The sequence below is a fragment of the Entelurus aequoreus genome, linkage group LG15, assembly GCF_033978785.1.
Source record: "Entelurus aequoreus isolate RoL-2023_Sb linkage group LG15, RoL_Eaeq_v1.1, whole genome shotgun sequence".
NCBI classification, from domain to species: Eukaryota; Metazoa; Chordata; class Actinopteri; order Syngnathiformes; family Syngnathidae; genus Entelurus; species Entelurus aequoreus.
This window is the reverse complement of record NC_084745.1, coordinates 35488664-35511348: the sequence shown is the minus strand read 5'-3', so window position 1 is coordinate 35511348 and position 22685 is coordinate 35488664. Positions and strand designations below refer to the sequence as shown.

General features: G+C 41.1%; 1 protein-coding gene across 2 annotated transcripts in view; it reads left to right on the top strand.

The window, feature by feature from the left end:
• Nucleotides 1-22632, top strand: part of sgk3 (serum/glucocorticoid regulated kinase family member 3) — a 24403-nt gene extending 1771 nt beyond the window's left edge. Inside the window, exons 2-17 of one of the 2 annotated variants that reach the window (XM_062021294.1) lie at nt 7192-7330; nt 7408-7491; nt 7571-7643; nt 7719-7794; nt 7893-7974; nt 13035-13084; nt 13164-13221; nt 14017-14100; nt 14174-14305; nt 14523-14635; nt 14750-14786; nt 16877-16963; nt 20485-20580; nt 20674-20829; nt 20971-21060; nt 21904-22632. In XM_062021294.1, coding sequence (XP_061877278.1) covers nt 7253-7330; nt 7408-7491; nt 7571-7643; nt 7719-7794; nt 7893-7974; nt 13035-13084; nt 13164-13221; nt 14017-14100; nt 14174-14305; nt 14523-14635; nt 14750-14786; nt 16877-16963; nt 20485-20580; nt 20674-20829; nt 20971-21060; nt 21904-22074 — 1467 coding nt within the window. In that variant the 5' untranslated portion in view covers nt 7192-7252 and the 3' untranslated portion in view covers nt 22075-22632. Of the gene's footprint in view, nt 1-7188; nt 7331-7407; nt 7492-7570; nt 7644-7718; nt 7795-7892; nt 7975-13034; nt 13085-13163; nt 13222-14016; nt 14101-14173; nt 14306-14522; nt 14636-14749; nt 14787-16876; nt 16964-20484; nt 20581-20673; nt 20830-20970; nt 21061-21903 lie in introns of both variants that reach the window. The other variant, XM_062021293.1, reaches the window with a different exon arrangement.
• The last annotated feature ends 53 nt before the right edge of the window (nt 22633-22685 follow it).

Genomic DNA, 22685 nt, shown 5'->3' with positions numbered 1-22685 from the left:
ATCTCTCCTCCCGAGTTTAGCAGAAACTCCCTGGAATGTTAAAAAGCGGTTCAATGAGGCGTTGAAAATCAAGCACAGATGTGAGGCAACTTAGCATGTAAGTACAATACCTCTTCAAACCATGAGTCTCTCTTCTCATTTGGAGGCACGATTGTAAACAGGAAGTAGAAGTCGAATACAACAAACAGCCGAGTGCACTTAATGGAGCCCTGTTATGCAGAACCAACTTTACTTACCTGTTGGTACCTGTTTTGGGTATTATAAATCCCCAAAATCCAAGTCAGAGTCCATGGTTCTCGCCCGGAAAAGGGTGGAGTGCCATCTCTGCGTTGGGGGGGGGGACCCTGCCCCAAGTGGAGGAATCCAAGTACCTCTGAGTCCAAGTACCTCGGAGTCTTGTTCACGAGTGAGGGAAGAGTGGATTGTGAGATCGACAGGCGAATCGGTGCGGCGTCTTCAGTAATGCGGACGCTGTATCGATCCATTGTGGTGAAGAAACTGAGCCGGAAGGCAAAGCTCTCAATTTACTGGTTGATATACGTTCCCATCCTTACCTATGAGCATGAGCTGTGGGTTATGACCGAAAGGACAAGATCACGAGTACAAGCGGTCGAAATTAGTTTTCTCCGCCGGGTGGCAGGGCTCTCCCTTAGAGATAGGGTGAGAAGCTCTGCCATCCGGGGGAGCTCAAAGTAAAGCCGCTGCTCCTCCATATCGAGAGGAGCTAGATGAGGTGGTTCGGGCATCTGGTCAGGATGCCACCCGAACGCCTCCCTAAGGAGGTGTTTAGGGCACGTCCGACCGGTAGGAGGCCACGGGGAAGACCCAGGACACGTTGAGAAGACTATTTCTCCCGGCTGGCCTGGGAACGCCTCGGGATCCCCCGGGAAGAGCTGGACGAAGTGGCTATGGAGAGGAAAGTCTGGGCTTCCCTGCTTAGGCTGCTGCCCCCGCGACCCGACCTCGGATAAGCGGAAGAAGATGGATGGATGGATGGAATCCCAAAAATGTGAAATCAAACCATGGAGGAATTGCGGAAATATTTATCAAACAATCTTGCCTTCCTTCATACTTGCGCCAAACTAGCCGTTTGAAATTTGCAAAACCTGTGACGTTTTTCGCATTATTGATTTCACCAGATTATCCATATATGGTAGAAATGTACTTAACGTGCTTTGCGCGAGTCAACAAGTTCCTTTTTTTTTTTGCTATCCTCTTGTTGTGGGGCATACTTGCTCTTACATGCACATGCATCCTCCGCTGTTGTCCGTTTCTAATTGCTGGGTTGCACATGACGCCACGTCTGTTTTGCTTTGTCATGGTGTAATTGGCATGGTGGTCAACAAGCTTGAGCATAGCGTTAAATCAAGAGACAGACGCGTTAGTAAATGAAGAGTTTAAACTGAATATGCCGCTTTGCTTTGCTGTTCCAAGCGTTCAAATTGAGAGATGGGAAATATATTTTTAATAGAGTCCCGACAGAAGTGGTTCATAAACGGAATAAAGTCAGGGATATTACAAAAGGGTCTCGAAGGAAATCGCTCTCAAAAATATCACTTTCATCATCTTGTGGAGTACAGTCAGACCATGCTGGTGTCTGCAGCGATGACATAGTCAAAGGTTTGTTTGAACATTTGATTTGTTTGAGAAACTTTCTGTGATGCAATCAAGTTTTTTCTCTACTATATAGTTAGTGTTTGAGAGCAGATCTATGCGTAAAGAAAGGACAAGAGATTGCATTAGTATGTTTGTATATTTTTAAGTTATGTCATTGTTGCTATGCCTAAATATAACTATGAAGACCTGGTTGTGGACAAACTAATGTTCTAGTAATAAATATTGTAACTGTTGGTCCAATCCGCCGTCTTTTCGTTGTCGATTTTCATAACAGAAACTAAAATCTTACTTATGCTTTTGCGTGCATATTTATGTATGTGTGTATGGATGTACATACTGTATGTATGGATGTACATATGTATGTACGTGTGTATGTACATGTATCTGTGTACGTGTGTATGTATGTATGTACATATGTATGTATGTATGTGTGTATGTATGTATGTATGTATATGTGTATATGTATGTGTAGATATGTGTATGTTTATGTGTATATATGTATATGTGTGTGTGATTATTTTTCCACCATGACTTGGGAATATTGTTTGCATTCGGTCATATACGTAAGAGGCACTTAAAAAGACCGCCCACAAAACAGCGCACCCTGAAGAGACGTTCAGAAAGTGGTGTGAAGACGGTCTGTTAAACGTAATCCATGGAAAATTTTAACCAAAGAACCACCATTACATGTTATGGAGACAAGAAGGAATAGTTTAAAATGTAGGGGGGGAAGAAAAAAAAAACGCCATCTAAAGGGGATGTTTTGAATAAAATGCTAAATGAAGACACTTGAATCGTTTACATGGCGTTATGGGTAAAACCTAATTGGAACTGGTTCAAGACCTGGACACACCAAATTAAACGAGACAAACAATATTAATTGTGGATTACAGGGGTGCCCTGTATTTACTTTTAACATATGAATGATGGTAAGGACATTTTATTCAAGACAAGACTGAGGGCAGTATGATAAATGATAAATGGGTTATACTTGTATAGCGCTTTTCTACCTTCAAGGTACTCAATGCGCTTTGACAGTATTTCCACATTCACCCATTCACACACACATTCACACACTGATGGCGGGAGCTGCCATGCAAGGCGCTAACCAGCAGCCAGCAGTGTCTTGCCCAAGGACACAACGGACGTGACTAGGATGGTAGAAGGTGGGGATTGAACCCCAGTAACCAGCAACCCTCCGATTGCTGGCACGGCCACTCTACCAACTTCGCCACGCCGTCCCCAACAACGTATAACAACGAAGCATTGCAGCAAAGTGGAGACTCTGGAGTATAACACTGCAGCAATTAGATTATTTTTGTCCGCTGCTCGCCACTTCTCCGCAAATAAGTGATCATTATTTTCTCTTATTTGTCTGAAGCAGTGAATCAGAAATTATTTTCTGTTATAAACCTCGGCAGTCGGCTTGGGCAATTAAAATAAAATGTCAGATTTTTTTCACAAAAACCTTTGATTTATGATATTTTTCCAATCTTTTCCCCTACTTTTTAAAGGAGCTAATGAATATAAATGACAGTGTTAATTCAAAACATGTCTCACTTTTATTTGATCAAAAATGTGAGTACTGCATACACTGCATCTTACTTACTCTTAGTAAAATTCTAATACATTTAAAGTTGGTTCTTTTGAGAAAAGACATTAATTTGATTTTGTATAAAATAACTAAACAAATGAAACAGATTAAATTTAGCTATTGAACCTAATTCTGGGATATTTACTGAGATGAGTTTGTTCATATGTTGATTAATAACCATTGTCCTAATGAAAGAGTTGTTCCATAAAGAGTGTCCTTTGAGAGGCAACACTTCTGTATTGAATAAAAACGCCTGTAAACAAAAATGTAGCATATCATTGCATGCAAATGAATAAAACTTTGGAGATGAATTAAGTACAAACTTTAAGTTTCTGTCTTGAATGAAATACTTCGATAATAAAGATTTAGTATTGACTCTGAGAGGTCTTTGTAGTTTAGTAAGTGGATAAATGCAGGCTTTTTCACTGTTTGGACACTACATCTTTAGCAACGTGCAGAGCGACCAATATTCTCTGTGCGTTTTTCTTATCATACATGGTACCTTGCGTAAATGATTCCACCACAGTAAGCTGCTTTTTAGCCGGAGCTTCTTTGTTTATGTTCTCGTTTACCTTGTAAAGAGTTGCATTTTCCCCACTCGGCCGGATGCTTCTGTTTCAGGTGCTAGAATAAGTTTGTTGTGCTGCATTCATTTGTTCCACGCCTGTTGTCGCAAAACCAAACCACTGACAGCACTTTTTTTTATGAACAAACGGCTCTCTCTTGTTTGTGTAGCATTAGCCATGTTGTGCAATGTGTGTGTGAATCTCCTTAAATAAATAAGGGGGAGGAGGAAAGCTTCGGAAGCTCCTAAAGTAAAAAAGAAGAGAAATACATCAATTTTTTTTATTCTTTAAATTGTCTGCAACAAAAAAGTTGTTGATAAAATTGATTTATCTCTGAGGCCTAACCTCCTGTAGGACAGGAAATTGTTCCACGACCCCCCTAAATTCAATCACTATTGAAAACTTGATAATGTTTATTTATCTGTTCGTGTGTACTTACTTACTACTTCCACTGGGTAGAACTGGGAGCCTGTTGATTGGATTAAAAGCACTGCTGCCACATAGCTGCAGGGCAGGCTTGTGTATCGTTCTAACAATAATACTAGAGTGTAGACACAAATAATGAAAGTTTATCCTGCTGCTCGCGAACCATTATTTAAGAAACACTGGTCTAAAGCAGGGGTATTCAACATTTTCCAGGCCAAGGACCCCCAAATTGATGGAAAAATGAAGCGGGGACCACCTACTTATATATCCTGTTTAAAATTGTGATTGTGAATTAAATTCAACTGGTCCTAAGGTACCCTGTTATAATGCAGCAATAAGATATTCAAATAATACAGTATAACGCCGCTAATAGTTAGCTGAAAACTAGGGTAGTAATTGCTACCTGAAACTAGCCCCATAATCGCTAGCTGGCAACTGGTGCACTAATCGCTAATTGACAACTAGCGCCCTAATTGTTAGCTGGACACTGTTGCCCTAATCGTTAGCTGACAATGAGCGCGCTAATCGTTACTTGACAACTAGCGCCCTAATTGCTGACTGGTAACTGTTGCCCTAATCGTTAGCCGACATCTAGCACCCTCATCGTTAGCTGACAACTGGTGTCTTAATTATTCGCTGTCAACTTTTGTGGTAATCACTAGCTGACAACTAGCACCCTAATTGCTTACTGGCAGCTTGTGCCGCTAATTGGTAGCTGGCAAATACAGCGCTACTCGCTAGCCATCTTGTATGCTAGCATCCATCCATCCATTTTCTACCGCTTGTCCCTTTTGGCGTCACGGAGGGTGCTGGAACCTATCTCAGCTGCATTCGGGCGGAAGGCGGGGTACAACCTGGACAAGTCACCACCTCATCGCAGGGCCAACACAGACAGACAGACAACATAATAATGGATAATAATATAATTATGCATGTTTTTGTTTTAAATCTGTAAGATACAGTGAATAGAGTGCCATGCCATTCTTATTTCTAAACTACAGTAAAGAGAATTAGGTCAATGTTAATGTGTATTTAAAGACATTTAGTTGTGGGGGAAATATTATTTAAAAAGTCTAATCAAACAAAAATGTCACAAAGCCCCTGCCGTACCAACTGTTGAAGACCTATTGTCTAAAGAATTTAAACAAGAAGTTTTGGTACAGCAAAATACGCTTAATCGAAGACACCCGTTTACATGCCATCGTAATCATTGGTTAATTGTCCCCGTGGAGCCACGACGGCCAGTTGTAGTTTTTTTTAGGAACTTGTTTGATTCTGCCATTTTGGTACCCTTACAATCGTGCTGCAAACAGTTGAATGTATCAGTCGTGGATGACGTGTGCTAACAAACAACGACATGAGGGATGGAGACTTGAAGGCTGTAAGAAAATGGAGCAATGCAGCAAAGTAGAGACTGTGGAATATACAACTGCAGCATTCAGAGCTCAAGTGTTGCAACAAACTAGAATATGATTAAAATGAGGTACTAATGTAAGAACCATGGGCTTTTTTGTACGCATGATGGAGGTGAATGTCTATGTTTTGGCCTCATCGTGGGAGTTGAGAATTAATTGTCTTTTAGGAGATTCATTTTTGGTATGTGAAACCGTTTTGAAGTCACGCCAAAACACGGGAAAAGCTTATTAGCATCAGGGAGGCCGCCTAGGTCCACCTCAATGCACGTTTGATGCATCCTAAACAGGACCGAGCTCCTCCTCGACGTGAGCAGAATGAAACATCCTGTCAGGATGTGCTCTGTGCAGGATCAATGGAGGATTTTCTCTCCGTGTGCAGTGAAAGTAACAAGGACTGAGGCCGGGGAGACAAAGAAAAACTGCTAAACAAACCAGGCTGACCTCACTGACTGCACACAATGGACACACTCAGATCTGCACACAAAAAGCTTTGTTGAGGAGACGTGACATAACACACGCTGAAATGCTGCTTTAATTCCACAGCCCATTCAAATTTACAGACTTTGGATCCTTTTAAAATTGATGACTTCAGCTCTGAAGACTCCTGCGAAGTTATTTAAAAAAAAAAAAACTCTGACAGCAGGAATGTTAAAATGTAATGCACGTGAAAGACTAATGTGTAGTGTGCCTGGGTCTAAGTGAGGCATGTGGGCTTTGACTCTAGTGTGTGCGTGTGTGTGTTTGCTGCTTACTTTTGCTTAGCCACCACTTATTTACACAAAAATGGGTCGAGAAATGGAATATTTTTTACATTTTCCTTCATTTTTCGGGGAATAATACCTCAATTTTTTTAATGACAAAATGCTTAGGAATGGGTATTGTTCACATTGCAGTACCAATTGTCAGTACCTGGAAATCAATACCGGTACTCAACGGTACCTTTTTTCTGTAATTCTGTGTGTGTTCATTAGAGGTGGGGGAAATTATACATTTTTAGATGCATCGCAATTCAGACGTGGACGATTATAAAAGCGATTAATAAATGTCAATAATCAATAATCGATTTATTTATGCAGACAGTTCTAAAATTTGGCTCACTGCAGCGAGCCAAATTTTAATTCCGTACCCATCCCTAAGTGCAGTGCAACCACTAAAGCCGGACACACCGCAGGCTCTAGAACTCTACATTTAGGGGGGAAATACCATCCTAAGTCTAAAGTCGCACTAAACTTTGAATTTTAACTACCGAGACATCAAGACATCATCATTCAGTCAACATCTAAGTATTTTACACTTACAGTATATAGCAGTTAGGAACCCATTTTGACCCTGGATTGGATTATTTTTAAACAGTATACACAGGAGGTAGGTATCTGAGAAAGTTTGTTTAGCATTGTTTGGCCTTGCATTGCTGAGAGCTATTCTTTTCCAAATGTACATAAAAATGCTTCCCGCCAGATAAACGCAACAACAGCAAATAAGAGTGTGGTCTGGCCTGTTTGCCAAACAAAAACAGTTCTGCTTCCTGGATGATGTGTGACATGTCCTCCTCCTTTTGTCTGTGTGACAGCAGGATGAGGGTGTCGCATCCTTAAAGAGGAACCATTAGTTTCCCGCCAAGCGTGTTTTGAAGGATGGAGGAGCAGAACAGTTTGCCGAACGTCAGCATACCCTGCCACAACGAGCAGCGGGACAAGAAAAAGCGTTACACGGTACGTTGAATCCAGAGATGGTTTGATTGGTGCCGACTGATGTTATCACTAAAAAAAATACTTTTTGCTTTCTTTAGGTTTATAAAGTCATCGTCAACGTGGGACAGCAGGAGTGGTTTGTGTTTAGACGCTACGCAGAGTTTGATAAACTTTACAACACAGTGAGTGATGGCCATCTTGACTTACAACCCTGCTTTTTACATGTTGCTCCACATTGAAGACACTCCCACTTTCACACAGTTGAAGAAACAATTTCCTTCATTAAACTTGAAGATTCCTGCCAAGAGGATATTTGGGGATAACTTTGAACCCGGTGAGTGTTTGCCTGCATGGCTCATATGCGGCCACGCCCTGTAAATAAATATATGTGTGTGTCTTTCTGAAATAGAGTTCATCAAGCAAAGAAGAGCGGGCCTGCATGAATTCATTAAGGGAATTGTCTCTCTTCCGCAGTTCTGCGACCAGTAAGTGCGCATTAAGCAATCAATTAGTGTTAAGAAGTACACACAGACAACATCTTGCCGTTTTTAAAATGTTCACATTCCCCTTTTAACATTTGCAGCCCTGATGTGAGGAGTTTTCTCCTCATGGACAAAATGGAAAACTTGCAAAACTCGGACGCGTCTGAAGATGAAGACGACAAAGTAAGTCAATGGAAAAAGACCTGAGACAAAGTGTCTAAACTTTTTTCACCAGGGATGTTCACCACATTTATACATTAAAGATGCTCATGAAACAGTAGTCATCCCACATAGTCCACGTACATTAGCTGCATCCCAAGCACTAACACCAATCCAATTAATAATTGACTAATTGTGATTTTAGAATACGTGTAGGGCCAATAAAAAATAAGTCGCGGCCTAAAATGGGCCCAGTTCCGTGTTTTGGATACATCCTGATGTAGACTTTTCGATGTATTCTTAAAGTGTTTTAGGAGTATCACTGGTGGTACCCGGGCCCCATCGAGTGGTATGCAGGAACAACAGGCATTGTGTTTTTAAAATAAAATACCAGGTAATAGTAGAATTTTTTAATTTTTTAATTTGCTAATTGCCTGCATTTTGTAAAATAAAATTTGGTTATATTATAGATTGATTAAAAAAAATACCAGTCAACTGCATTTAGAAAAAAATAAGTAATACTATAAAATATTTTTTAATTGCAAAAAACATGCAGTTTTAAATAAAATAAAAAATTTGGAAATTACACCCTTATTTTTTAGTAATTACCTGCATTTAAAATTAATGAAATGTAGATGTGACCCTTGGGCAAGGTGTAGCACCCGAATGCCCCCCCATCAGGGTTACGATAACCCTCATGAAAAACACAAAAAGAAGATGCGTTAGAAGCCCGGGGCCCTCCTCCGGAGCTGGGCCCGGAGGCAGGGCTCGTCAGCGAGCGCCTGGTGGCCGGGCTAGCCACGGAGCCCGGCCGGGCACAGCCCGAAGAAGCTACGTGGACACACAATCTTCTCCGCCACGTGGGCCCACCACCCGCGGTCGGAACCAGTGGGGTCGGGTGCGCAGCCAAGTGGATGGCAGTGAAAGTGGAGGCTCCAGACGGACCAATTCGGGGCAGCAGAGGTTGACTTTCGGGACGTGGAACGTCTTAACGCTGGTGGGGAAGGAGCCTGATCTGGTGCGAGAGGTGGAGCGCTACCGGTTGGATCTGGTGGGGCTTCCCTCTACGCATAGCAAGGGCTCTGAAACCACACTCATGGACAAGGGATGGACCTTGTTCACTTCTGGAGTTGCTCAGGGTGTGAGGGCACAGGCAGGTGTGGGGATACTCACGAGTCCCCGGCTGAGTGCCTGTACGCTGGAGTTCACCCCAGTGGACAAGAGGGTCGCCTCCCTTCACCTTAGGGTTGGAGGGGGGAAACTCTGACTGTTGTTTGTGCGTACGCACCAAACAAGAGTTCAGAGTATTCGGCCTTCTTGGATACCTTGCATGGGGTCCTGTTTGGGGCGCCGGCAGGGGATTCCATACTCTTGCTGGGGGACTTCAACGCGCATGTGGGCAATGACAGTGATACTTGGACTGGCGTGATTGGGAGGAACGGTCTCCCTGATCTGAACCTGAGTGGTGGATTGTTATTGGACTTTGTGCTAGTCACAGACTTGCGATAACAAACACCATGTTCAAGCATAAGGATGCTCATAGGTGTACCTGGTACCAGAGCACCCTAGGCCAAAGATCAATGATCGATTTTGTAATCGTATCAGCTGGTCTGAGGCCGTATGTTTTGGACACTCGGATGAAGAGAGGGGCTGAACTGTCAACTGATCACCATCTGGTGGTGAGTTGGGTCAGATGGCGGGGGAAACCTCTGGACAGACCTGGCAAACCCAAGCGTGTAGTGCAGGTGAACTGGGAACGTTTGGAGGAGTCCTCTGTCCGGAAGGACTTCAACTCCCGCCTCCGGCGGGACTTCTCTGCCATCCCTGTGGAGGTTGGGGACATTGAACAGGAATGGGCAATGTTCAAAGCCTCTATTGCTAAAGCTGCAGCTGCGAGCTGTGGCCAGAAGGTCTTAGGTGCCTCAAGGGGCGGTAACCCTCGAACACCCTGGTGGACAGTGGTGGTCAGGGAAGCCATCCGACTGAAGAAGGAGTTCTACCGGGGTATGTTATCCCAGGGGACTCCGGAGGCAGTTGCAAGGTACCGACAGGCCCGAAGGGCAGCAGCCGTAGCTGTGGACGAGGCTAGGCAGAGAGTGTGGGAGCAGTTCGGGGAATCCATGGAGAAGGACTATCGGGCGGCACCAAAGCTGTTCTGGAGGACCATACGGCACCTCAGGAGGGGGAAGCAGGGAACCATCCAAGCTGTGTACGGCAAGGATGGGACTTTGCTGACTTCAAGTGAGGAAGTCGTAGGGCGTTGGAAAGAGCACTTTGAGGAACTCCTGAACCCAAATACATCAAACACACCCTCCCTGATAGGAGCAGAGCCTGAGGATGATGGAGGATTGACGTCGATCTCTCGGAGTGAAGTCACTGAGGTAGTTCGACAACTCCACAGTGGCAAAGCTCCGGTGGTTGACGAGATCCGTCCAGAAATGCTGAAGGCGCTGGGTGTTGATGGGCTGTCTTGGTTGATACACCTTTTCAACATTGCGTGGAAGTCTGGGACAGTGCAGAGGGAGTGGCAGACTGGGGTGGTGGTTCCCCTTTTCAAAAAGAGGGACCAGAGGGTGTGTGCTAATTACAGGGGTATCACACTACTCAGCCTCCCTGGGAAAGTTTACGCCAAGGTACTGGAAAGGAGGGTCCGGCCGATGGTCGAACCTCAGATTCAAAAGGAGCAATGGGTATTCCGTCCTGGTCGTGGAACAGCTCTTTACTCTTGTGGGAATCCTGGAGAAGGCCTGGGAGTATGCCTATCCAGTCTACATGTGCTTTGTGGATTTGGAGAAGGCGTATGACCGGGTCCCCCGGGAGATCTTGTGGGAGGTGCTGAGGGAGTACGGCGTGAGGGGAACCCTGCTGAGGGCCATCCAATCTCTGTACAACCAAAGCGAGAGTTGTGTCCGGGTGCTTGGATGTAAGTCGGATCCGTTTCCAGTGGGGGTTGGTCTCCGCCAGGGCTGCGCTCTGTCACCTATCCTGTTTGTGATTGTCATGGACAGGATTTCTAGGCAGAGTCATGGCCATGGCGGAGAGGGTATACGTCTCGGGGGGCTAAAGGTTGCGTCACTGCTGTTTGCAGATGATGTGGTCCTGATGGCACCTTCGGTTCGTGACCTTCAGCTCTCACTGGATCGGTTCGCAGCCGAGTGTTCAGCGGCTGGAATGAAGATCAGCATCTCCAAATCTGAGGCCATGGTTCTCAGCAGGAAACCGATGGTTTGTACAGTCCAGCTAGAGGACGAGACTCTGTCCCAGGTGGAGGAGTTTAAGTATCTCGGGTCTTGTACACGAGTGAGGGAAAGATGGAGAAGGAAATCAGCCGGAGAATCGGAGCAGCTGGGGCAGTATTGCAGTCTCTCTGCCGCACTGTTGTGACGAAACGAGAGCTGAGCCAGAAGGCAAAGCTCTCGGTCTACCGAGCTATCTACATTCTACTCTCACCTATGGTCATGAAGTGTGGGTCATGACCTAAAGAATAAGATCGCGGATACAAGCGGCCAAAATGAGTTTCCTCAGAAGGGTGGCTGGCATCTCCCTTAGAGATAGGCTGAGAAGTTCAGTCACCCGAGAGAGACTCGGAGTAGAGCCGCTGTTCCTTCGCTTGGAAAGGAGCCAGCTTAGGTGGTTCGGGCATCTTGTGCGGATGCCTCACGAGCGTCTCCCTAGGGAGGTCCTCGTTGCACGTCCCACTGGGGGGAGATCCCGCGGTAGGCCAAGGACCAGATGGGGGGATTACATCTCCTCTCTGGCCTGGGAACGCTTTGGGATTCCCCAGGAGGAAGTCGCTAATGTTGCTCTGGAGAGGGAAGTCTGGGGGTGTCTGCTGGAGCTGTTGTCCCCGCGACCCGATTCCGGATAAGCGGTTGAAGATGGATGGATGGATGGAAATGTAGATGTAACTGTATTAAAAAATATTATAAAATATATTTTTTGATTTTCCATTTACCTGCAATTAAAAAAACAACAACATTAGAAATGTATACTTTTTTTGAAAATTAACTGCATTTTTTTCACTGTGAAATAAAATACTAGAAATCTTTTTTGCAATTTCTTGCATTTTAAAAAAATAAATTATAACTCACTGCTTCCACAGTTCCTAAAGATCTTAGATAAATTGTTTGCTGTCAGGTTAAATACATTTATTAATAGATACAATATTTTAAGCAATAGTCTATGGGTTCCCTCCCAATCACTCAACTGCAACAGCAATAATTGATATGGCAGAATACATTTCAACTGCAATAGATAAAAAATAAACCTTAGTAAGTGCTTTTGTAGATCTTCATGCTTGACCATGAAACATTATTGGACAAATTGTACAAATATGGAATAAGAAGAGTGGCTCATGAGTGGGACAAAAGTTACCTGAATGACAGAAAACAGTTTGTGGAAGTTACCAATAGGAATTCTGCCTGACATAATATTATTTGTGGAGTGCCACAAGGATTGGTCCTAGGACCAATACTGTTTTCCATATATGTCAATAATATTACCATGGTTTCCAAACTGTTAAAGTGTAATTTATTTGCGGATGACACAACTTTATTCTATTCAGGACAACATATTGAAGATGTGTCAGAGGTAGTTTAAAACACATTTTAAAATTAAAAGATGGTTTAATGTTAATAGATAGTCCTTGAATAATGGTGAAACTAAATTTATGATTTTTTTGCAGTAAGTGTTGATGCCTCTTTAAAGGTCAAAGGAGTTGAGTTTAAAAAAACTATAGAGATCAAGTTTTTTTCTCTCTCGCATTTTCTACAGTCAAATACAATATTAGCTTTTTATACTTTTTGGCAAATCACCTTCAATTTTTCAAATAAAATAATATACATTTATGTCAAAAATAGTTTATTACCTGCGACTACAAGCCACATGTTCAAATCTTAACGCTAAACCATGATGGCAAGCCGAGATAGCAAAAACGCCAGTACTTGCATAGCTATCTATTTTTGAGGCGGTACTTGGTGCGAAAAGTCTGAGAGCCACTGAAGTAAAACTAAAATGGATTTCCAACCAAAGTTCAGCAATTTCGTCCAGTAATTTCACTGGCTAATATTCTATTTTCTTTACAGAATAACTCCTCTTCCAGAAACATTAACCTGGGACCCTCCGGAAACCCGCAGTACGTTCCCCTTCAACAATAGCTGATGTTTTGCGTGAGCATCATGTGGAAAATAACACGTTCTCAAATGTTTTTACAGCGCCAAGCCAACAGACTTTGACTTCTTAAAAGTCATAGGAAAAGGCAGTTTTGGGAAGGTATGTAAATATTATCCAATTGCAGGGAAGTACAGTTTGCATTAAAAAGTGGAAAAGAATAAAGTACATTACACAACACAGCAGCAACACAACCAATGTTGCTGTAGCTCTCAAGCAGGGGTCCCCAAACTTTTTGACTCGGGGGCCGCATTGGGTTAAAAAATAATATATATATATATATATATATATATATATATATATATATATATATATATATATATATATATAAATAAATATTAGATATATATAGCTCACTTTCCGCGCACGCGATGATGTCACGTAATCGATGAGAAAATGCATTTTTAGACAATATGATTTGCCTGAGCGGCTAGGAGACACCGTGAGTAGCAAGCGGTACAAAGTGGATAAGAAAAGACAGGAAAAAAAAAAAACTATATATATATATATATATTTTTTTTTAATATTTTTTTTTTTTTATACTTGGGACTTCCCGCGGACCTGATTTTGGACGCTGGCGGGCCGTTTCCGGCCCGCTGGCCGTAGTTTGGGGACCCCTGTTCTAAAGGATCGAACTGCTTCGCCAGCATTAATACCTCTGATTAATTCATAAACAATATGCCTTAGGGGTGCAACCAACATTTTACAGTTGTGGCTGATTAGTCTAAGAGAGTCTATAATTAGAGTATCTGCAATATCTAGACCAACAACAGTTTCATCAACTGGTCTAAAGTACATACGAGGTACTGTAATGGTTATATGGACTAATAGCATGGAGTCAAATTTAATTTTAGTTGTGCGGGAGAAATTATGTTTTGTGTCTTCCGTCTCACGCAGGTGTTCCTTGCCAAAAGGAAACTGGACGCTAAGTATTATGCAATAAAAGTGCTGCAGAAAAAGGTGATTCTCAACAGAAAAGAGGTAAGTCAGCCATGGGGTGAGATTGTGTCCATTTGTCCAGCACGCACGACGACGTGATCATGTCGCCCAACAGCAAAAACACATCATGGCCGAGCGCAACGTGCTGCTGAAGAACGTCAAACATCCCTTCCTGGTGGGACTCCACTACTCCTTCCAGACCACAGACAAGTTGTATTTTGTCTTGGACTTTGTCAACGGAGGAGAAGTGAGTAGTAGAGAAGTACACTGGTTAATTGTGAAGGTTTCTTATCAGAAAGCACTGTAATTTACGAATAAAGCTTAATGAGCAACTTCCTTATGGAAGAGGCCATGTTAACAAAAGTAACAGTAGTTTAGAAAAAGATTGTTTTATCCAACACAAGAGCTTTATCATAAATTTAGCCTTTGCATAGATAATTTATTATTGTGCTTTTTTTTTACAGCTGTTTTTCCACCTACAAAAGGAGCGGACCTTTCTAGAACCCAGAGCCAAGTTCTACATCGCTGAAATGGCGAGTGCACTTGGATATCTTCACTCCCTCAACATTGTTTATAGGTGTGTAAGGATGATGGAAGCCCATTTAAGGCATCGCCGACATAGAACAATTCAAACTGACTGATCTGCTTAGCAGTGTGGCCACTAATTAAGACATAAACTTGTTTCTTACAGAGACTTAAAGCCGGAAAATATCCTCCTTGATCATGAAGTAAGTGCCGTTTATTCATGCACAAAAACTATTTTTCCATCTACGGCCCTGTGATGAGGTGGCGACTTGTCCAGGGTGTACCCCACCTTCCGCCCGATTGTAGCTGAGATAGGCTCCAGCGCCCACCGCGTCCCCGAAGGGAATAAGCGGTAGAAAATGGATGGATGGATGGGCTGCGTACAGAGGACTTGAAGGATGCTGGAGCTACCTTCATACATTTTGTACATCAAAGATGATAAAACCCAACATAGTGTATGTAGGGATGGGTCCCTTTCCCATTTTAATCAATTTCCAGTAAATGAAATCGCTACCAGTACAAATTTTCAGTACTTTTATGTGTTCATGTGGTAATAAATGTTAATTTATTAATTGGTAAATGTTTTAATGTAACATTTAACACTGAACTGACAATAACTGTGCTGTTCAGTTGTTGTATATTGTTTTCTACACTTCTAAATCTCATTTGCAAGTATACATTCATTTCAGGAAGTGGTCTATTCGCAATAAGTTGAAAGTGCAAGTATTTTGTTGAGTCCAACAAGTTTATGCTGTAAATATGTAATTATTACTCACCAGCTGTTTGATTGTAACGCACATCTTAGATTACCAAATTTGGAGGTGTTGAAATCACCATTTAAAATCACTAATGCTAATCACTAGCAATTCAAGCCTGTGAAATGTCTGCGAAAACGCGTAAATCTGTGTTTTTAAACATTAATTTTTTGGTCAAAATATCATAGTTTTTTTCCTAATGAAATTTACAAAAATAAGATTTAAACAAAATGTCTTAAACGCTCTTCTCAGCCACAGGTACTCGCTGTTCCTCTTGCCTTAACACCGCACTGATAATTAGCATCATCTAGCTAGCTAGCTTGTTGTCGCCTGCGTTCGCTTTCCGAGCCACATAGATGACAGCTTTTTACTTTACTGCTAATCATATTTGTATGATTACACTGTTGGTTCCAAACCAACTGTAGTATTTATTAGTAGCCAGCAAGAAGGTATATTTTTGACGTGACGGAGTATATTACCCGAGGGGGGGTGGGTACCGGATGGAGTTGCAAATGGAAACGTTATCTGAGTTCTTTGCATACATGTTGTAGAATTGTACATTTAATTTTCAATTATAATACCGTAAGTAAATTATCGACTAAAAAAAAACATTTTGGTGGTACATTACATGAGACATGCAAGTGTCAAAAAGACAGCCAAAAGAGGTTTGGTAGATGAGAATAAATGTAAAGGTAAAATATGGTGTAGAAATGCACCCAATTGTAGGAAAGGTAGTCTTGATTTTCTAAATGTCATTTCGTGGTTTGCGTGGCAGCACCTAATGCCAATAGATTGTTTCTTTTTTTTCTGCAGTTTTCCTCTTTTTTGCTGAAAGGGTGCTCACATGCCTGAGCATGTATATGGCATCTTAAATGTTAATTAGTATCGAGCTAGCACATTTTCAAAAATAGTGCCTTATTTTTGAGCGCTTGCTATCAGGAACGCTTGCTTTGTTGGCATAGAAAATTGTAACTTTATTTAGCGACAGTCCGCTACAAATATGCTTGTTGTCTGCCAAGCATTTAAGCTGTGCAACAAAGGTTTCGAAATATGGAACCATTTGATTTGACATGAATCGGTGCTCAGAGTTATTGATGGAATTTAGTCGCTACCTATAAAAGCACATCAATGTATTATTTTATGCTAAGCTACGTGAGCAAAACAGCTAATTGGTTTCATCCCTAATAATAAATATCTCATTAGTAATGGGTTGATTTTACTTATATAGGTATATAGGCTGCACTTTAGACACCCCTGCAGTAGACAACAATGAGCTCCTCTTGTTATTGTTTATTTAGAAGATCCACTAGTAGCAGAACACAACACTGTTATTTCCTGCTGCCGAGAATGCATGTGTGATTGGATTAGCTCGTCCTAATGATTTCAACGGAGAGAGTGCACGAACGATGAATGGGACTGACTGCCACCCAGCATTCCCGGGGGCCCGACAATAGCCTCCCTCAGTCCCTCAGCAAATAATGAAGTGCTTGTGTGGCACATGTCAGCTAAAACCTGCACCGTGTCCTCTCTTTTCAAAGGGTCACATCGTTTTGACCGACTTCGGCTTGTGCAAGGAAGGTATTTCCCAGACGGACACGACCAGTACATTTTGTGGCACACCAGAGGTACGTCTTCAGGGTTACAGTGGAACCTTTAAACCTATTGGCACTAGTGTTGTCCCGATACCAATATTTTAGTACCGGTACCAAAATTGTTTCGATACGTTTCTAAATAAAGGGGACCACAAAAAATTGCATTATTGGCTTTACTTTAACAAAAAATCTTAAGGTACATTGGACATGTTTCTTATTGCAAGTTTGTCCTTAAATAAAATAGTGAACATACAAGACAACTTGTCTTTTATTAGTAAGTAAGCAAACAAAGGCTCCTAATTAAGCTGCTGACATGTGCAGTAACATATTATGTCATTTTCCATTATATTATTTTGTCAAAATTATTAAGGACAAGTGGTAGAAAATGAATTATTAATCTACTTGTTCATTTACTGTTAATATCTGCTTACTTTCTCTTTTAACATGTTCTATCTACACTTCTGTTCAAATGTAATAATCACTTATTCTTCTGTTGTTGGATACTTTACATTAGTTTTGAAAGATACCACAAATTTGGGTATCAATCCGATACCAAGTCGTTATGGTCATATTCAAAGTCCTCATGTGTCCAGGGACATATTTCCTGAGTTTATAAACATAATATAAAAAAAATTTAAACGAAAAAAGATGTTGTGATGCCAAATACCGGCGGACCGGTACTTTTCAGAGGCGGTACCGAATATGATTCATTAGTATCGCGGTACTATACTAATACCGGTATACCGTACAACCCTAATTGGCACACATTTTCAGAAAGTTGCACTTGAGCAATCCAAAACAGTGGTTTTCAAACTATTTTCACCAAGTACCACCTCAGAAAAAAAATGTCTCTCCAAGTACCAACATTAATACAGTAGCGTAGTAGACCTAAGTATTGATTACAAACAAGGCAGGTGTTTATTTAACAAGTATAGTTGATATTTTTGGCCACAGTAACATTGACACAGTTTGAACAGTAACACTGTGTTTGAATATAGGAAAATAAAACACTGTATTTTAATCAAGTGATTCTTTGGCATACCACTAGATGGAGCCTGTGTACTACTAGTGGTACACGTACCATAGTTTGACAATCACTGATCTAAAAGAAGGAGCAGCCTCAACAACTCCAACAACTTCGACTCACTCCTGGGTAATTTTTACCCAGGAGTGGTAAAAATTACCACTCCTGGGTAATTTTAAAGCATTTTAAGATGCTTTAAAATGTAATATCGGAAATTATCGGTATCGGTTTCATAATTATCGGTATCGGTTTCTAAAAGTAAAATGTATGACGTTTTAAAACGCCGCTGTGTACACGGACGTAGGGAGAGGTACAAAGTGCCAATAAACCTTAAAGGCATTTCCTTTGCGTGCGTGCCGTCCGAGTCACATAATATCTACCGGCTGTTCTTATCACGAAGTAATGCAAGGCATACTTGGTCAACAGCCATACAGGTCACACTGAGGGGGACCGTATAAACAAGTTCAACACTGTTACAAATATGCGCCACACTGTTAACCCACACCAAACAAGAATGACAAACACATTTCGGGAGAACATCCGCACCGTAACACAACATAAACACAACAGAACAAATACCCAGAATCCCTTGCAGTACTAACTCTTCTGGGACGCTACAATATAAACCCCCCCCCCCGCTACCCCCTACCCCCGCCCATCCCAACCCCGCCCACCTCCCTGATAGTCTCTCTCAGGGAGAGCATGTCCCAAATTCCAAGCTGCTGTTTGGATAGATTGATAGATAGTACTTTATTGATTCCTTCAGGAGAGTTCCCTCAGGAACATTAAAATTCCAGCAGCAGTGTAATTGAGATCGAATTTAAAAAGTAAAAAGTAAATAATGGGGGTATAAATGGAAACAGAATAGAAAAATATTACAATAAAAATAAAAATAAAAAGCAACAATGAGAATAAAAATATAACAGTAAAATAAGAATATAGCAAGAGAAACTAGGCAGTAGTGACCATGTTATGAAAAAGTATTGCACTGTTATTGTTTTGAGGCATGTTGAAAAAAAATAATGCACTTTGTGACTTCAATAATAAATATGGCAGTGCCATGTTGGTATTTTTTTCCATAGCTTGAGTTGATTTATTTTGGAAAACCTTGTTACATTGTTTAATGCATCCAGCGGGGCATCACAACAAAATTAGGCATAATAATGTGTTAATTCCACAACTGCATATATCGGTATCGGTTGATATCGGCATCTGTAATTAAGAGTTGGACAATATCGGAATATCGGATATCGGTAAAAAAGCCATTATCGGACATCTCTACATTTTAGTGTTAGCGATGTTCACTTCTTTTTACGCTTGCATGACTAAAGAATGTTAAATTCTTACTTCAAGGCAGGGGATTCCAAACTTTTCCAGTGAGAGCCGCATACAGAAAAATTGGAGGATGATAGCGGGACCACTTTGATACATTATTTTCTAATATAGATAATAAAACCAATACAATGTTGTTTGCTACATGCTTAGATATCAAAACAAAACATCTCAGCTTTTTGTTAGTCAGGTGACAAAGCAAATAAGGTGTTAAATTTAATAATATATTTTATGTATTTATTAATTCTACTTTTAAAATACGCAAAAAAGAAAATGGCCCCATGGTTGCACTTTGGATACCCCTGCTTGAAATAGTCTACAGAGTAGGGGATGGGCGATACTGCCTAAAAGCGCTATACATCACAATATGTTATTTGTTATATAAAAATAATACAACCATTTCAAAATGGGTTTCAAAGGCTGTTAAAATGTTTAAAAATGCTGATACTTATATTTTTTAGGATAATTGAATGCAATGAAATAACATTTTTGATCACAGTTATAATCAAACAAAAACACAGGATAGTGGTGTAACAAAATTTAATATTTCAACTACTTTTGCTCTTAAAGCCCTCCGGTGTCCTGAGACTTATTTCCTGGTTTGTAAACAATAAAAACGACAAAGTTATTTTGTGATAATAAAAAATATTGTTGTAATCACTGTAGTATTGACCATATACTGATACCCTACCTGGTATTGTTAACGCCCACCTTTGTTTACATTCAAACGCTCTAGCTTAGCAGTTATCATAGCTTATTGTAGCCTCTTACAGTGTGCAGTGTAGCATCTTTAGCTATTTCTCGTATTCCAGTGATAGTATTTGTAAGAAACATACTTTGTCGCCATGGAGGCCAGGATTGGTGATTTAGAAGTGTATTTGCACTGTGAAGGCACATTAGCTGCTATTTCGCCAGGGAGGACACTACATTGCATTGAAGACGCAGCCGTTTGCTTGTCGCTGTCAAATTTGTGGGACACAGCAATAAACATGTCATCAGTATCACGATAAAACCGTAGTACTAAAAATGCTATTGTCAGCTAAATATCTATAATTAATATAATGTAAACCCTACTACACAGCCTCAGTTTTAACCCTGGAACGGACGAGACATTGCCTTTAGAGGTTTCACTGTTTTTTTCACTGCTTCAATTCACCTGGGACACATTTGTAAGTTACACTTTGTTTCTGCCCTTTAGTACTTAGCTCCAGAGGTGCTCCGGAAGCAGCCGTACGATAACACCGTGGACTGGTGGTGTCTGGGTTCTGTGCTCTATGAGATGCTTTTTGGCTTGGTAAGAGTTATTTGACTTTTTATTTTTTCTTTACAATTCCCGTCACCCTGAATAAGTGGTAAGTTTGTAACGAAGGCGTTTCCCTTCCCTCAGCCGCCGTTTTACAGCAGGGACACGCACGAGATGTACGACAACATTCTTCACAAGCCACTGGTGATGCGAGCCGGCGCGTCCAACACGGCCTGGTCTCTCCTGCAAGGCCTGCTGGAGAAAGAAGGAGCACTCAGGCTGGGAGCCAGGGATGACTTTGTGAGTCCAAAGGGAAAATGTTGTACGCTGCAGCACCCTCTGGTGGCCACAGCGTCCTCTTCTGTAGCAGAATCTTTGACTAGGATAGACAGCAACAGCCATGTTTTGAATGGTATTGGTGTTGATATTTGTTGTTTTCAGAATGAGATCAAAACACACCACTTCTTCTCATCCATCAACTGGAATGATCTTGAACAGAAGAAGATTGCACCTCCATTTACACCTAATGTGGTAAATATTTTCAGATTCAAACTAGTGAAATAAGTATATGACTGTTTACTACTTAAGTGCGTGTTTATTTTAAGGCAAGGATGTCAAACACACGACTCGGGTTTGAATAAGCTGCATTTTGAAATGAAATGAAAAAAATTGCTGTTCTCAATGTGTCCACTGGATGGCGGAATAGCAATTTTGTTATGCAAGTAAATGGTTTATGCGGGTCTGAGGTACACAGTAAAGCTGGGCTGTCGCTCCTCCTCGACACAAGGTAAAACCTGCCGTTTTATCTCTTCTGCTTCGAACACATCGTAATTTGACATCCTATTTTCCACAAAATGTGTTTGTCAAAAAATAAAAAAATAGTGCAGAGAAAAATTATCATTACAAGGCAGAAATTGTCTGCCACTCAAGATGTTACACCTGAAATTGATGCACTTGTGAAAGCTTAAAGATGCCAGGTTTCAAGAGAAAATAAAAAACATGGTAACCTCACTTAAAATAATGCATGAGACACTGCACCTTAATATATCCATCCATCCATTTTCTACTGCTTGTCCCTATAGTTCTATGAAAACCAATTTTTTCCTCAAAATTTTCAACTAAGTTTAAGTGTTTGGTCAAGGGGATCATTTGTAATATGTACATTTTCCAAATGTGCTTGTTCTATTTTGGGCCGAAGTAAAACAAACAAAACAATCTGAAGTTTTTGTAGTTGTATTTTTAAGTTATTATGTCATGATTTTACCAGTCCGGCCCACGTGGGAAAATATTTTCCTCCATGCGGCCCCTGAGCTAAAATTAGTTTGACACCCCTGTTTTAAGGCAGTGTTAACCTCTTATTTTTTTACCCCACAGAGCTCTTACTCTGATATCTCAAACTTTGACCCGGAGTTCACAGAGGAGATGGTCCCTAACTCTGTGTGTTGGACCCAAGAACATTCCATCATCAACGCCAGTGTGATGGAGGCCGACGACGCCTTTGTGGGCTTCTCTTACGCCCCGCCTTCTGATGACTCTTTCCTATAATAAATTCCCGACAGGGCCTCCAATCGCCTTTGCCGACCATCCATCATGATATGACCTAAAGGGAAGAAAACAACATTACGCCAAAGCAGCTCAGATGAAACCGCACTTAAAATGGATTTTTATTGGGAACAAAGATGTTTTTTACTAATTTGTATTTATATAAATATATATATATATATATATATGAAAGATTATATATTAAGAAATAAGGACAGATATTCAAGATAAATATAATTCCTAAAATGTGCCTTCCAAAAAATATATACATACATTACCAAGTCACTGGGCATTAAAGGACACAATTGGACTGCCAGATGTGTGTCCCTGTGACATATAATTCATGTTATAGCCGTGTAATTTCTATGAAACCTTCATATCCCTGACAAAGAAGACTGGATTATTTGAGAGAGCACCGAATATAGCATTTCTGTGTATAGGTCACATATTATTTTTTATTTTTTTCCTCAGTACATTTTTTGTTGGTTGTCAGAAATTTGACATCACCCTGGAAATTAAGTAGGTTTATGCACCTGCTCAGAAATAAAGAAATGAATCATATTTTATGAATTTGAATGTTTTACGTAAACCACAATGTAGCACTGTTCCCAACT